General features: G+C 34.5%; 1 protein-coding gene across 8 annotated transcripts in view; it reads right to left on the bottom strand.

Moving 5' to 3' along the window:
* Nucleotides 1–17,514, bottom strand: part of LOC137441333 (sodium channel protein type 1 subunit alpha) — an 87,916-nt gene that overhangs the window by 9,506 nt on the left and 60,896 nt on the right. For all 8 annotated transcript variants that reach the window (XM_068138698.1, XM_068138701.1, XM_068138704.1 and 5 more), the window contains 3 exons: nt 16,766–16,939; nt 14,718–14,840; nt 4,320–4,601 (listed from right to left, as the gene is read on the bottom strand). In XM_068138698.1, coding sequence (XP_067994799.1) covers nt 4,320–4,601; nt 14,718–14,840; nt 16,766–16,939 — 579 coding nt within the window. The remainder of the gene's footprint in view (nt 1–4,319; nt 4,602–14,717; nt 14,841–16,765; nt 16,940–17,514) is intronic.

Genomic DNA, 17,514 nt, shown 5'->3' with positions numbered 1-17,514 from the left:
GCCCTTGTGGCCAAAAAGGCCAACAATATCCTGGAGTGCGTCAAGAAGGGTGTGATCAGCAGGTTGAGAGAGGGTCTCCTTCCCCTCTACTCTGCACTGGTGTATTGGCCACAGCTGGAGTATTGCATCCAGTTCTGGGCTCCCCATTTCAAGGACAGGTAACTACCCGAGAAAGTCCAACACAAGGATGATTAGGGGACTGAAGCATCTGTCTTATGAGGAGAGGCTGAGAGGCCTGGGAAAGAGAAGACTGAGAAGGAATCTTATACATGTGTACAAATATCTAAAGGGTGGAGGTCATGAGAATGAGGCTGGGATCTTCTCAGTAGTGGACAGTGATAGGACAAAGGGCAGGGGGTACAAACTAGAACACATGAGGTTTCACTTGAATTTAAGGAGAAACTTAGTTTGAGGTTGACAGATCACTGGAAGAGGCCGCCCAGAGAAGTTGTGGAGTCTCCTCTGGAGACCTTCAGAACCCTCTTAGACATGTCCCTGTGCAACCTGATCTAGGCATACGTGCATTAGCAGGGGGGTCGAACAAGATGATCTCCAGAGGTCCTTTCCAACCCCTAACATGCTATGATTTATATTAGTAACAACAGAATAATATCACCTTGTGCTTTAAGCCCCGCTAGTTTTCCACATTTTATCCTGGTAAGCAAGATGCACGCTTACCAGCAGGATAAAAGCAAACCTCCAAAGAGGTCTCTTACTTACCAAAGAATCCAAACACTAGGTTCAAGTTAAAAAGGCATAAGGCCATAAAGTTATCAGGGCAGATGCTACGTCTCTTTATGTACACCGACCTCTTCCTCTTCACTCATTGATGCATGAAAATTGTGAAAGGAATTTCTCCAGCAGATCTGTCTCTGCTTTGATGTTTTTCTTTAGGGACAAAGAAATACTCAAACAACTTCAGACCAAGAAATGAAAAAAAGAAGTTTGCAGATCCACATAGACCAACATGAGCTACACTGCATCACAGAAAAAAAAAGTTCATATAGGGAGAATGTGTACTTATATGGCCAATGACATGAATATTTACACACCAACTTCAAATTACATGAGAATTTGGAAAAATAACTTCTGATCAACAAAATCTAGGTTATATCAACGGCGTATGTCGTTAGTCTCTATTTTTCGGCAGGAAGAGTTATAACATTGGTGTCAATACTAAAGATTATCCAACATACTCCCCCCTTCCAAAGAAAAGATTACTATGTATACTGAAAAGATTACTATATAAACTGAAAATGAGCCTATATTCTTTTTAGAGGTGCCACATTCCAGAAATTCATTTACTGTCACTACCAAGGAAATTCAATCAAGACCTCATCAAAGAGTTCTGTTTGCTTAAAAAGCTACTACCACACAGTTCCAATCTATTTTTTGTCAGCCTATAATGTTTATGACTGAAATTATCACACACTCTTTTTTTTTAAATTTCTGTGTGAAATACCTGTTTGCTTTCTGTATTACCTTTAACAAAGAGGGGGGTTGTCTATGATGAACAGGCCCATATACTACCAGTAAAAGGGTTACAGGAGTCAAACCAAAAATTGTTCATGGGACTCATTTATGCCTTTCCCAGAATAGTAAGGTACGCAGTGCCAGGTTTTAGAATTCTTTTGACTTGTTTTCATGGGATTTTTTTTTTAATCATAAAAGTGGTACTACTTCCAGTAGTATTCACTCCAGATAGAAAAACCTTGGCGGTGCAGAAAATAAAAATTTATGCTGTACTGCCTATAACCCAGTAACGCTGAAGGGATTTACAGTATTCTTGGATTGGCTCAAAGGGTGTGAGACAGGGGGTAAAATGGGGAGTAGCAATAATACTGGGAGGAAGTTTTCTATCTGCTGAAAAAAAGGACCTTGTATCAGTAATTCATGCATTGACAGTTATCACTGAGTTTGTATTTAGAAAAAACTCATTTGCCTTTATGGGGTTATTTTCCCAGGACCATCACAACCTAAACAGAAGTTTGTGCCTGAGGTTAAGGCAGGGAATCTCATCAGACTTTTCAAATAACCATGAAGATGTTAGGCCATTAATGTTCACACTGGGTGCACAAAAAGCATATTCACTTACAACCATGGTTTTTTGTTTAATAATTTTTTTCCAGGTTTAGTACCTTATTTTAGGCCAAATACTCAAGTTTTAATAGCTCTGTCTTTGTTTCTGGCATAGTAATGGATACCTCTGATCAATACCTTAGTGTTTCATCATCCTTGCTATTTCTATAAGGTGATTGGGAAGAGTAGGAAATTTAGGATTATGATGTACCTCTTCAAATGTTTCTTATTGATACAATGGCTTTAAAATCCTGTTCTAGATTGTCATCCAAAGTACTGTATATATCAAATAGAAAATAAGTTTATAAATATAATCTCTGAGAAAGCAATGCAAGCATCTCAAAAATTTAAGAATTGTGGTCTTCCTTGTGTTCTTGAAGGTGAAAAACCTTGTGAATATTTCATTGCATTAACTCAAAATTAAGTTGATATTTTACTTTTTCTGCCCTAGGGCTTTTATCATTTTATAACTGCAAAATAACTGCTAGTAGCTTACTTACCAGACCGTAAAGATGCAGGGCCAAGTGTCTGCTTTTTTAATGACAGAAGTACCCTGTTTTCTCTGGTATGTCAAAGAAAAGAATTCTTCATGCTTTTACAAGCATTTGAATAATACAGAAAAAGTAAGTGGTGTTGTCACGGACACACAGGAAAAATCCATCCATTAGGCAAGCCTTCGATATCAATACAAAATCTCTGTATTGCAAATACTACAAAAACAACTGGCTTGTTCTCTCTTGAGATCTAGATCCCTCTGTAGGAGGTCTAGATTAATTTTTCCTTTGGAAGCATGGGAAAAACTTGCAAATTTCTTCCAATTTGCTTCCAGGAAGTGAAGAATCCAAATTGTCATGTAATAAATATTTACGGCTTTTCAATGAAGAGAAGATGAAATAAGTTATGCATAGCTGGGACACTGAAGTATATATGACTGCAAGCAGCTGAGGGGTGGTTGTTATGACCACAAAATCATTGTTAATGTACCTGCTGCTACCCCTGTTCCAGAGCAGAATAGATCACTACTTTAAAAAGAATTGCAAACCACTTGGACAGAGTGTTGCTTATTTCTTGTTTTTGCCCCTCTGGCCCCAAGGGTTTCTAGGTCAATGGATTTCAAAAAGAAGACCAAGAAAATAAGTACTTAAAGTCTATCCATTATGGTTTAATTTTGTTATCAAAATCAAATTATATTCAGTAATTTATTTCTTTAATAATGCCAGTCCCTTTCTGATCTTTCCTGGTGTGGCAGTAAAGTAAAGTAAATAAATCATAGTGAAATTTAAATAGTCAGTTATCAGTCACACTGTTGGGATGCTATATTAGCTGGGAGAGGCAGCTAACAATGCTCAGAACTGTGTGCAGGACTATGTTGATACCACTTCAACATGCTCATGATTTCGATTATTGAGATTTCTTATGCCAACATAAAAGCTGGAAAGTGATTTTAATGCTATAAAAACAAAACCTCAGGTTCCACAGAATTAGGCAGTCGCCTCAAAAAAACATAGAGGTTGTTGAATGCACTCAAGTTAGAGTCCACCTTGATTAAAGCTGGCTCAGATTGTTAGCTGCTCCAGAATACAAAGATAGTGTTGTGGGCACACAGGTTTTGCTACTGAAATTATAAATTTATGGTATGTTTCTACCTATATTTCCCCCCTTCTTTTCTTCCCTCATTATTTTTGCTAAATAAACTCTACTAGGTGCTTATGAACAGAAATAGCTGGGAAAATATTTCATATATTGAAGTATCTATTGATATTTTTTTCTTTTATTTTTCCTCTTACAAATGAGAAATTGCTTCTTAGATCACATAAGTCTGCACTGGTGGCAGCCACATTGCTGGGAGGAGATTTTCTACCTGGAATTCTTGTATGTGACCTAATATCCCCAATGGAGATTTTTGTTTTTCAGCAAGAGTAAAACTTAAAAGTATTCAGATAGCTGAATACCATTTGTAGGTACTTTTAGAAACTTTTCATATTAGAATTGTCTGGAAGACTAAGCAAACTATGAATAGGAAGAATAGCACTTGTTCTGTCAAATGTCCTAAACATTATTCATCTTAGTAGGCTCTAGCTGCTGCTTACTGTGAAAAGAGTAACCAATTGTCAGTGCAGTGGTATTACTAAGTCAGAGACAAAAATCATCAGGTAAATATGTTTTCTGTCTTCATTGCTAGAAATGCTTTTCACTATCACATACAAATGGAAAGAGGTATATAAAGAGTGATCACTTACTACTTGAAGTAAAGAAAGATACCCAAATCCTACATTATCAAAGTTTACTTTCACGTTTTTCCATCGGGCACTTTGATTGTTTTTTATGAGTTCCTCGCACTGACTAAAATTGTTGATTTGGTCGACTTCAAACCTTTCATCAGTTGTGGTGTTAACACAGTAGTAGAACTTCCCAGCAAACAGATTTACTCCCATGATGCTGAAAATTAGCCAGAATATAAGACAAACGAGAAGCACGTTCATGATGGATGGAATTGCTCCTAAAAGGGCATTCACAACCACCTAGTACACAAATACAGGGGGGAAAAAGAAAAGAGTGTAAGAATATTTACAAGAATACAGTTTTGTATACTGTTTTACCAATGCTTAATAAGTGCTTGTTCAGAAACTCATAATACAAATGTTAAAGCAGTAAATGAATAACTGTAGCATTACACTGTTCTTTTAAATACTTAACATTAGTACATGAAATGAAAGAAAATATGTGATAAAATTAAAATAATGAAAAGAAAAAACAAAGACCTCATTATAGTAATGTGTTCCATATAAAAAAAAAAAAGACATGTTAAATGTAAAAACAGACATAATAGAATTCTAAAAATGCATTAAATTATAGCTTAAAAATGGTTAAAGAAAAATGGCAACCTGTATATTTGATCAACATAGTTTTGAAACTTAAGCTGAAAACACAAATGCCATGAATCTAGAAACTAAGCTCTACAGTAAAAGGATTATGCAGGAATTAAATACATATCTTTATTGCCTTATTGTTCCATGCAAGATTATAACAAAGATTAATTTCTTTGTATAGAAAAGCAAGACAGTTTTGCAATATGTCTACTTGGATCAACATAATTTATTTCAAGCTCCAGTCATATTGTTTCATGTATTGAGTTTAATCCAGTGATACCTTTCATTTATCTAAGGAAAGACATATATCAAGGACATATTTAGGGGTTTTGACTTTGCATTTTAATTTTTTGGGGGGCAGTTGTCTTCTGAAGCCCTTTCAAGCAAGATGCAAATAATTACTCATGTAGACAAAAAGTACATTTTTCACATATATACAGTAATTTATCACATGTGTCTGTCAGAGCTATCAAAACTTGTGTGATATCTGCTTGGCTAATAGCTGAGTAATCATTTCTTCCTAAGTATTCAATACCAGATCTCATTTACAAGATATCTTTTATTTTAAATTTTACCTTTTTTTTTTTTTTTCCCCTCTGTAACAATTTTGGGACTTTGTAAGGAGATAAAATGAAACACATAGCAGGGCTCTGTTTCTCAGTAATCCAGCTATTGGAGTAAAACAGGACATGACTGGCATGGATTCTTTGGGTGTATATTAAGGTGTCTGAGACCATCTTTGTTCCCTATTTTCTGCAACACAGAGTGATATTCCCCACTATCAACAGAATTCTGAGTGAGCTCAGAGAGCTGCTTAGTCTTACTACCTGTATTTCACAGCCTCTTGAAGGCCTTTGGAAGCAGAGTATTGTGGTTGTGTTACTCGTCACTCAGCACCCTCCTCCTTCCAAATGTTATGGCCAGGAATTAGGACCTGTTTAGAGATCTTAGGCAGAAATGTTATTTACAGGGCATATTTCCTGCTCATTTTAAGGGCGTTATCTGTTGCCAGACAGTAGAAATGGCACCTTTCTGTAAGTGAATTATTCTTATCTTTTATAAAATCATGAATGTTTTAAAATTTTGCTTTTCTTAGCGGCTTCTATTTTTTGTGATAACTTTAAAGAAGCATGCTTGCTTCTTGAGATTTCTATTATACAAAATGTGAAGTATCTAGGTGGTGTATGCATAGCTAGCTATTTAAATAGGCTAGCATGGTCCCAGTAGTATTCTGAAAATAAGAAACTATTCCAAGGAAGTGAGAGAAACATTTTTTTTACTCTCCTCTGGGGAGAAGGAATCTGTTGGTGCTTAGCTTGACAGAACTGAGAACAACATAAAAATTAGGAATCCAATGATTCTGGAATTCATTCCAAGTCTGACCTGATCTATGACACTGTATTTGATACTATTGCTGCTTTGGAATTCTAGGCCAGCTAGAGCTTGTCTTATCTTTTTTTTTTTTTTTTTTTTTTTTCTCCTTCCCCTGCTTCACCCATAAAAATATTCTGGTTGTGTTACACTGATTGAATAACTGTTTCATCTTGGTGAAAACCTGAAAAAAAAGACATCAAGAAAGAAGGGAATTTAATCCTGCAACTTAAATATGTTAAGTTTACCTGCGCTCACACAAAGACTGGTTTTGTATAAATTGAGTGCCCATAGCAGTTACTTTTTAACGTCTCTGAGATCCATTGGACCACAGCACAGATCCAGAGCAGGCAGCAGAATACTAACTGCTACAATAATTGTTACTACAATTATGAATTGATAATAGTTGTAGAAAGAAAGATTTCTACAAAAAGCCATCACTGTGTCTTGCATCTTTAGATGAACAGGTAATGCAGTCTTGCTACTAAGACTGCCAAAAGATCAGACACATCTTCTTGAATAAGAAGAGAACAGCTTTCAGCAACTGTTCCAACAACAGTTCCAACAACTTATTTCATATAGGTCACTGAAACCCCATCAAATGGTAACAATTTTTGGTCACTACTGACCTGGCCTGGATGCGAACTGGTGACCTAGAGATGAAAGGCTCTGTATCCTATTACCAACCCCTTGAGCTATCCAGTCCCCCTGGAAGGTTTTTTAAGAAAAGAAGAAAAGAAAATTAAAATTTTTAGAAGTTGTTTTGTTTGCGTTTTGGTGGGTTTTTAAATATACTTTTTTCCCCACCATTGTTGAGCCTTTGCCCTGTCATATTTATAAGGTAAAACTGCATTTGTACGTGCTGGTCAGATCCTCAGCTGACTGTAAAGTCCACCTTAGGAAAAAATCTTTAATTTCTTTACACATACAGTTGGAGGTTATTGCTTTATCGGTGTTTTTGCTGTTTACATTTTTAGCATTTTCTTCCAGAAGCTGAGGTACATCAGGATAACCAAGACATTAGCTTAAAAAATACATATCCAAGATAGCATCCATCCATATGCACACAACACCTACACACATCAGTTACAGCAACAGAGACAGAGATAAGGGAGACCCAATTGGAAAGTGAATTGAATGCAGAAAAGAGATCAGTCAGCATTTCCTACTGAGTTAAAAATCTAGCAAGTAAATGTCTGGTTGGCAGCTTGTGCACTCATTCTTCAAATCTAAATCTGAAGTATGCATTTCTAAATGTATTTTTTATTTGAAAAGGGGCTGTTTTCTGTTATTCCTTGATATAGAAAATAATACTAATACATTGTAAAAGGCTATTTGGAGAGATTATTTTTGTTTGTTTAAATTACCTATGCATTTCCTCAAGACTGGGATGTTGTTGGTTGGGGTGACTGCAGTGAGCAAACTGCAAAAGCCCAAGCTGATTTGAGGATCATAGGTGGCTTTGAGTTTGTGAGATGGCACCTTCTGGCATTACACTACTAAACCTCTATGTTAAGGTAATCTGACAACTTGTAGATATGCTATGTGATGTAAAACATGGCTCTGGATTTCTAGAAGTGCTTAAGAAATGTGCAGTTCCTTCAATTTTCTTCTTTGGTTTGTCAGGTAAAAAGAAGAGATGGATGGACCTGCAGGGTAATCAGTAGTGATAAAGTCTTTATCAACAAACAAAATCAAAAGAAATAAATCTCAGCAAATTGAATTTTCATCAATCCACGACTGCAATGTTGAAATTTGCTACTATCCAAGTTTCTGCAAAGATTCACAAGGGTAAAAGTGATTTTAAACACTATAACAGATTTCAGTTGTGAAATTCTTGAGATAGTTCAGTTGGAAGATGCCCAGTTGATGATAACCATTTGAGTTTATTTCCATTCTGAGAGCATCTTGTGACAGACAGCACAGAGATCATGATCAGCAATGTGCTATGCCCAAGCATAAAGAAATCTAAAAAGCCAGGTCTAGTCTTTGCTCATGGGCAGAGGTTTTTAACTGTTTTTAACTTAGTGCTGTCTACAACTACCTGAAGAGAGATTGTAGCCAGATGGGGGTTGGTCTCTTCTCCCAGGCAACCAGCACCAGAACAAGAGGACACAGTCTCAAGCTGCACCAGGGGAGGTTTAGGCTGGATGTTAGGAAGTTCTTCACAGAAAGAGTGATTGGTGATTGGAATGGGCTGCCCAGGGAGGTGGTGGAGTCACCATCACTGGAGGTGTTTAGGAAGAGACTTGATGGGGTGCTTGGTGCCATGGTTTAGTTGATTAGATAGTGTTGGATGATAGGTTGGACTCGATGATCTCAAAGATCTCTTCCAACCTGGTCTATTCTATTCTATTCTAACTGGGTAGGTGATGGGTTTGTACATGTGAAACAGTGAATTATAGCTGTGAAAATCAAGTCAAGATTTCTGCTCATTTTTTTCAAGGTACAGTATAGAAATAATGTAAACTACTATTGTACCAGTAGTGTAATACACACACTGTGTTCACCAACCCTGCTGGGAAGCAGGAAGCATTTGGTCCTGCAATGTTAAGTGAAAGGGGCACATTCACTCCTATTGTCCTTTACCATATGCAATCAGCAAGTGTTTGTAAGGTGGCAAGGGGGTCAGCCTGAAAAAAATTGTTGGGGAAGCCTCTATAATAATTATAATAATTCTGACCAAGTAATAATATCTTCCTGTTCTCCCTGGTACTACAAAAGAGATGATGAAAAATACCTTTCTCTGAAGATAGAAGAGCCACTTCTGTAAGTTATAACACAACAGAAAGTCAGTGGGATTTGAGGAAATTTGGTATAAAGGCATAAATTAAAAGAAGCTACTTCAGTTGGAAATGTTCCTCTCACAAAGGCAAAGAGGTATCCAACCTGTCAGCCAGCAGACAGAACACAAACTCTGCTCAGTGAAAGGAATTAAGACTGATTCTGGTGGAGGCTTTGGGTGCTTTGCTGCAGTTGCTTAGTATCAGATTTGGAAGAGACCATGAAGGAAGAAAAGCTAGGCAGATGGAAAGAATCAGAGACCTGACAAAGTGGTCCAACTACATGCTAATCTTAACAATAACGAACAAATTAAATTGGAGCAAGAGATAAAATCTCAAGAGGAAAAGCCAATCACTCCCTTAATAAACTAGTTACAGTAATTTCTGCTTTTCCTTATTCATCATTGTACAAGTACAAGCTGACCAAACAATGCTTCTGCTAGTGAATTTTATCTTCAAAGTACAGTACTTCCTCAAATACTTAACACAAATTGTTTATTAAAAAACATTTATATTGGAAAAATGTCATGATATTGGCTTGGTGTCTTGAAATGCTAGGACAGAAGTCAGGGAGGTTCAAGTAGTTAATCTCAGGAGGTCCTTTCTAATCACAATGATCCTGCATTTCTGTCCCAGCTATTATAAGAAAATTTAACTTGGTTAAAGTAGTAACAGAAGCATTTCCTATTCACATACATCTATTAAAAACCAAGCTACTCTCCTGTATTTAACACAATACCAAAGACTGGATTTCCCAGAGCAGCTTTTGATTCTGTTTCTCAGCAGAAATCAAGTATATGATGAAATATTTTTGAAGACAATAATTTAACATATTCTATGATGAAATACAGTAATTATCTGCCAACCAATAAATCACATGGCTGCATTTGTTTGAGAAGACATGGGACATATTGTAAATACACATGATTGTGAAAATAGAATTATTATTTGATGTGGAAATTTCACTAGATGCAGTGAAAAAAAACCCTGTTGCCTAAATGAAAGTTTATTGATCTTTATATATTCTTTAGTATTTTTAATTAAAATCTAAACTATGTTATGTTTCTCATTCAAATTTCATTAAATTCTGACCCTAAAAGTAAGGATTTTCTTCAACATTCAACAAATGCAAAACCAGACAAAAATAACACCAGTTTGAATTATATAAAAAACTACTGCAAAAGTTATCAACCAATTTTAGAATTACAGTCTGAGAAAAATATCAAAATACCAAGGTATTTCCTGTATGATTTGTGAACATCTATCCAGAAAGCTTTTGCAATTTTTTTGGGGTTGTTTTTTTCAGGAGCCATACACTTTAACAGACTTGACTTTAAAACTCAAAGGTAAAGAATGCAAGTATAGTCCTCAGAAAAGAAAAAAATCCTTCAAAATACATAATCTTTTGATCAACAAAATATATTATTCTATATTTAAGAGGAACTTCCAGAAGATAGTGAATACACTTTCTTGAAAGTTCTTAACAGTGCGGTATGATGCCAAATTTGCAGTAAATGTGGTTTATGTTGATACATCATTTACACTGAAGCTATAAAGTCCCCTGCACTACTGCTGTCCTCCTACAGCTGGTGCTCACAAGAGTTGTAGCCAAAGGATATGGTAGTGAATGTGGATTTTTATGTCTCTCTTGCAGAACATTACTGAACTCCAAGAAAGATACTACAAAAATAATACTGTTATTGGCATTTTATAAACATTACAAAACCTGGTTTCAGCACAGGCCAAAGAAGACTGAATTCAGATTCCAAGAAAGGGTTAAGTATACTCATATTATTAATATATATGTGGAGTGATTTACTTAATGGAACATATCTGAGGTTAAAAAATATGCAAAAAAATTAAACAGTAATTATATAAATACTTATAGTCGTGACTACTCATATATGTATTACAAGTAATATTCAGAATTCTCTGTGGATATTTTTTAATGTATCTAGAACTTGAGTAACAGAGTAAAGCACAGATCTTTCCAAAGCAAAGTAAAAAGCAAATTCAAATTTTTAAAGAAAGCCATTTTTTACCTCAGTTAAAAAAGCATCCAAAAAACCTAAAAATTGCTGAGGCACCTTTCTCCGACAAAAATCCCCTCATGTAGCTCTATATAACGAAACTGATTTTATCAAAAGATTTCATGTTATATCTGTTACATCAGAAGATCTAAATTCCAAAGATTCAAAGCAGTTAAGAAGGTGGTGTAGAGTGAGTATATGTATGTATGATCTAGCTTTGCTGCTACTGGGATTCTCAAATGTGACTGTCTGTCCTTCTAACCTTAAATACACAATGTAGTGATCAGTCACAATGTAATTGTTAAGGGTAAAAAAAGGGGGAAATACTGTACCCATAATACAGATAAGGGGAGGAACCAGTGGTCCACCCCATCCAAGCTGAAGAAAAGGTATCCTATATGAAGTAGAAATATATAGCCTGTTATTAGTTGTGAATCTGTAATGACAGACACTTGATGTTATGTTTTATAACTCAATCATATGAGAAATGTTTCTTTTCTACTAAATGAAGTTTGGAGTACTCTTGAAAATGCCTCATTATCACTTTCCTGATAAGGGAATCTAAAGAATATCCGTTAAATTTTAGAGGGTATTTAAGACATCAAATACTCTAATTTAGTTCAAATGTTATGAAATTGGACTGGAAATTTGAAATACAGTAAATGTTTGAAGCCATCAGCCAGAAATATGCATAAGGCATGCAAAACTGAAAGTGCAAGTGGATTTCAGATTGTTTGCTGCCTTCTACTATTTCTCTAATAAATAAATCAAGCACGGCATGACATGCATTATTTTGTGAAATTAAACACAAATGCATGCTTTATTGTCAATTCTCTAACTCAGCAAAGCAATGCGTACTCAGTATTCTACATTTACAAGTAGCATACCAGTTCAGAACTAGCGCAAAAGCATTATATTGCGAGTACTAAAAAGCTAAACAAAAAGCAATGAGTATATTCAAATCTCAGATTGCAGACACTTTTGCTTACATTATACACTGAGATGAGAATATAAACCCTAAGACAGGAATTTTCATTAAATTAAGGCAATTGTTTACTTTGCCTTCCAGCATCTGGGTGGAGTTGATTTTGAGATTCACTACAGAAATTGACATTTCTCAGAGTTCATCATCCTAGTAGATACCTGTAAAGCTTTTAATACAGCAAAATTCATTTTTGTGCTCAAAGCAAGTCCAGGCTATGGACCACTTGCACCCTGTTTCATTGCAAGTGATTCATAAATCTTGTGTTCACCAAGGATTCATCCCATTTATGAAATACTGTAATTACAAAATAAAGTTACAACTATGGTGTATAGTATAGACTTATAAGAATTTAACTTCAAAAATTAATTATGTTTCATATTTAGGCTTAACAGAGTAGTTACTAGTATTTACTATGTAAAATACTGTATTCATTCAATTCACCATGTAACAGTAAACATATTTAGGAAGAAGACTGATTTGATATAGCTGAGAATTTAGCAAACTGTTTTACAAAATAATGCAGAGATTTTTACATGTAGGGAATTTTGTGGAATACATGTCATTACTTGTATTTCCAACTAAAAATTTGCACAGTTTTGATCATGGGGTAAAGGTTGAAAACATGCCGAATAAAACTCAGCTTGTTTTATCACAGCTCTGTGTTGATATAGGTTATATAAGAAAACAAAAAGAGTTGATTCATTTTTATTTTCTGTTGGCAGATAAGTAACCTAATTTTACATATTTTTAGGAAATGAATTCAGTTTCTGAGAGACTAATTTGGATATTGTCTTATCGTGAGCTGGTCAATTATTTATTATCTGAATCTTTTTACTGTTCGTGAGTCATTCATAAAGTAATGTCAATGAGCTATTGTGAATACTTGCCAAGTCCTTTGGAAAAAAACCTTTTCAGAAGTGCATGTAACTAATAGTGAAGATAAGGTCTATACAGTTGGCTGGACAAATCTGCTACATTACTGGAATCAGGTACTTCATTGATTACCATTAATATTGGAGGAGAGAGGTGAAATGTTTTCTGCTTTTCCAAGTTTATCTGTGATTCCTGCACAGTAAATAGCGTATAAATTTTTTATATTCTTTATCTGAATGATTTGGCTTCTGGCATAGTTTCAAAGTTAGTCAGTGGGAAATAAGGGAAAGCATTAAATAGATTTCAAATAACAGGTACTTCACCTTGAGTGTGAATATCCTGAGTATTTTAAGTGAAAAATTTACTAAAACAATTATATAAGGGTACAGGAAAATGGAATAAATCATTTGGAAATCAATTTTGATAGTATCTTTCTAGAAATTATCTGGGTTTTTTTCCAATTTCATCGAAAGAGGTGCATGTCTTGTACCTGTGTAACTTCTATATTAGTCTCCTGACATTTCTCTGCAAAAATCACATTTGTCTGAATGTTCAGGAACAGTAAGTACAAAGAAGGACAAAGAGAAAATGACTAAATCAAATAGTCATTCTAAATGTAAATGAAAATTTGTACATTCTGTAGTTCTTGACCAGCTCTTACCCTGATGAATATTAATTGATGAATTTCAAATGAGAAAACTGTTAAAAGTTAAGTTACTATATGCAACTAGAATTTATTAATCGACTAATACTTTTTTTCTGGTGCATTCTTAAGTAGAGATGAATGCATTTTAAGAATGCCTGATTAATGCATTTTAAGAAATGGAATTCTAAGCTTGGAGTTGTACCTAAAATTTGTTCAGATGACATATTCCATGACATTCCACAGTTTATAGTTGACTTGAAATTCATTAGTGCATTGTTTCCATGTAATAGCAAAAATCATTCTCTTAAAACATTTTTCAATGACATGCATATAGAGTTAGTTTGTATTCAGTGGCTTTAAGGAACAGAAGTATAAACAAATGAAAAATAAGTTAAAATGCTTCCTTGGGTGAGATGAATAGTAAGCAGGGCCTCTAAGTTACTCAGAATAATTAAGAAATAACCTTATATACATTGTCTTGAATATTGAGTAAAGATTTGTAGAAATGAGAAAAATATTTCCCTTACAAAAAGAATGATTTCATAGATAAATTAAATATCTTGATTTTAAAGTCAGCCAAGCTCAGAAACAGATTTATCCCACTAGTGGGTGTGAATATCTCTATGTGGGGCTAGACCGAAGATGGTTTGTCAAATAGAAATAAAAACCAAGGATTTAAACTGGTAACAGAAACTGTCATTATTAACTAACACTAATTTAGATTCTTCTATACATATTGTGACACATTTATCAGTAAAAAAAAAATAAATAAACTATTGTTACATTTAATTCATTATTAAGAGTCTCTTAAGAGAGTTCATAGGTGGCAGTTTCAAAGCCTATATGACAAACTCCTGAGATTGGCTAGAAAGTAAAGTAACATTAATGAATGTAACTTCTATGTGATACTGCATATGGATTTAGGTGAACTGATGAAGCTTTTTGCTTATCTGTTAGTAAAAGATATGCAATAGATAAAAATATAGTGCAGCCTTTCTGCATGGACTTGTCATTCCTTATTCCGCATGCATTGATTCCTTCTATGCATGCATAGTTTCAGATTCTTTCATTTTGTCTTACCCTCATGCCTTCAAATCGTGACAAAGCTCTTAGAGGTCTCAAAGCTCTTAGTGTCCTAAGGGACTTAATGGCACCAAGTTCAGAGTAACCCAATGCATTTGCTGTTAAGCTAACCAAAGAGACCTATATGAAAACAGGAAAGTAAAAATTATTATGTTGTACATAGTACTTTACATACCATAGATGTGAGAAACAAACTTCTTTAGAAGAATCTATTTTGGGCCACTCTCTCCAGGAATAGCAAGTCTTTCAAATAAAAAAAAAAAAAAAAAGGCAATATGAAAGAAGGGTAGGATAGGTAAGCAAGCAAAAATATCATAAAGTAACAGTATCTGGAAGCATTAATACTTCTGAATTTATTATTTTGCTAGTGATTTGAAGGAATTTCAAGGCACAAAAAGCAAATTAAATTAATCCCTTGGTTTTGTCAATTTAGGTATTGCTCACACTTTTTCTTTGTTTTGCAACGCTGTCTGGATCAGTAATTATAGTTGATAATGCCCATCTGTTTGCTCACAACTGAAAGGGAAATGATTGAAACCTGTTTTGAATTATTATATAGGTGAAAAAGCAACACTGCTGCTCTGGAAATTGGTGGAAAGTATAATTTTTTCTATATTCAGTTACACTGACTAATCCTGTTACCTAACTGATGAATTTATGAGGTGGATGTTAACCTGCATTATGCTGTTCCTTAAAAACATTTTAATAACACTTCCATAGACAGCAGAACTCCACAGACCTTCCTATATTTTATGCCCCTGCATTACATCAGCAAGAAATAACATATTATCAAAATTTACTATGGCTCCTGTCCAAAATAATACCTTCTATTTTTTTCCTGTTTCCTCTAAATGCTCCTCAATTATGCTGTTCTAATTCCTTAACTATTTATTGGGCCAAAAAATATCATAATGGTCTTGTGTCCATTAGAAAGAGCAATGCATTAGATAAAAAGACCTCTAAGACATTTCTCTTTATGAATCATATTCAAAACCTGGCCCTATGTGCAAAATCCATAACTTTATAAAATTAATAACTTTTCTGTACTTGTCAATTCTCAGCTCTAGCAACCCACAAAACAATTTCTTTCTCCCACACATTCATCATGCTGCTGAAAGTTATCAAGCTTTTAAGCTGCCATAATCTAAAGCAAAATGTGTGTAAATCCAGGATTTAATCGTGAGCTTCAAACACTTGAATGTGTGTTATACCTTCACACAAAGAAGTATTCAAATCATCACATTCACAAGATGGCTGTTTGGGATATTATTATTTTAAGTTGGTCAAGTATTAGTTAAAATTATTTTTTAAAAGGAACAGGTGCTTTTGCTTGCATGTTTCTTCAAGTTTTTTTACTATAGGGACCACATAAGTACTCATTTTGAAATTAAAAAACAAAAATGCTTTCCACAGGTTACTATTTAATTTTTTTTTGTATGAGTACTATGTTTGAATATCTTTATTTGTAGCTGTGTCTGCCTGAGGTTGAACACCAGGTATGTTTAATCCTTAATATACACCAATCAAAAGGGTTGTAGGCACCTGTTACAAAACAAAGCTCAAGAAAATGAGCTTGATCCACCCTTGTATACTGACAGCACATTCAGAAGCCCTTGGATTTTTAGCAGTTCTTTGGGTCAATAACTGTTTATGTTCACTTTTTACTTCTTCAGTGTCTGTTTCTACATCATTAAAACTAGGACAAAATTATTCTTAATTTTAAAATTAAGCTTAATATTTGTTTTTCATGTAAGTTTTGCCAGAAATGTCTATCTCAAAAATGTAGCAAGTATTTACTATATAAACCACTATTTTAGATTCACACTTAGAACTTCACAGACTGCAGAAATAGTTTGTGTTTCTGTGTACTGGAGGTTTTCTCAAGGATGTGTACAGAGAAATACCAGATTTTCTCCTATCTAGCTTACTTCTTTAGTTGAGAAGGAAACTAGTTGGTATACATAAATGTTATGGTTGTAGAGCAAGTAATTAAAAGAAAAAATCAAATTAATGTAAAGATAACACCTAGAAAATACATTACATACATCAACAATTAGGAAGTCCAGCCAGCACCAGGCATTAGTAAAGTATGTTTGATAGCCATATGCCACCCACTTCAGCAACATTTCCAGGATGAATATGTAAGTGAAGACCTTGTCAGCATACTCCAGCATGGTCTTGATAGTTTTACGTTGTTCAATATATATGTCTTCAAAAGCCTGTGAATAAAAATATTCAAAGGTATTTGTTATGGCACATACTTCATGTTGTAAACAAAAATACTCCAAAAACACAACAGAATGCAACAAAACAAAACCCACCACCACCAACAAAAAGGAAACCAAAACAAAATCCACAAACAAAAGGCAACCCCAAAGCCCCCAATATTTTTTCAAGAAAAAAACATGGGAGTGTCACTTCTATCTTATCTAACTCTGTACCTGGTTTCAGCTTACAGGAAGGAGAAACAGATATTACACAGCAACCACTCCTCTGGTCAGAGATTTTTTTGTTTATTGGTGCTGATGAATTATTCTTATCAGACCATTTTTAGTACTCACAAATAGCATTGATTCTGCAGGGCAGTGTGCCTGAATTTAATTCTATTGAGAACATTTGTTTTGTTTGTAGGTAGTCTGATTTTCAAAATCCAGAGCTAGAGCTGTAAAAATTTAAGGACAATGACAGCTGACCTTTCAATTCTAAGTTTTGTTGCTTTTGAACAATTTTAAGTTATAAATTATAAAACAAGTTCTTGCTTTGTTTTTTTTAACTAACTTATTTAAAATACCTG

The sequence above is a fragment of the Melanerpes formicivorus genome, unplaced genomic scaffold (assembly GCF_026170545.1).
Source record: "Melanerpes formicivorus ecotype bairdi unplaced genomic scaffold, bMelFor1.0.p_v2 SCAF_5, whole genome shotgun sequence".
Taxonomy (NCBI): domain Eukaryota; kingdom Metazoa; phylum Chordata; class Aves; order Piciformes; family Picidae; genus Melanerpes; species Melanerpes formicivorus.
The sequence above is the reverse complement of the archived record's forward strand: the minus strand, read 5'-3'. Positions and strand labels throughout refer to the sequence as shown.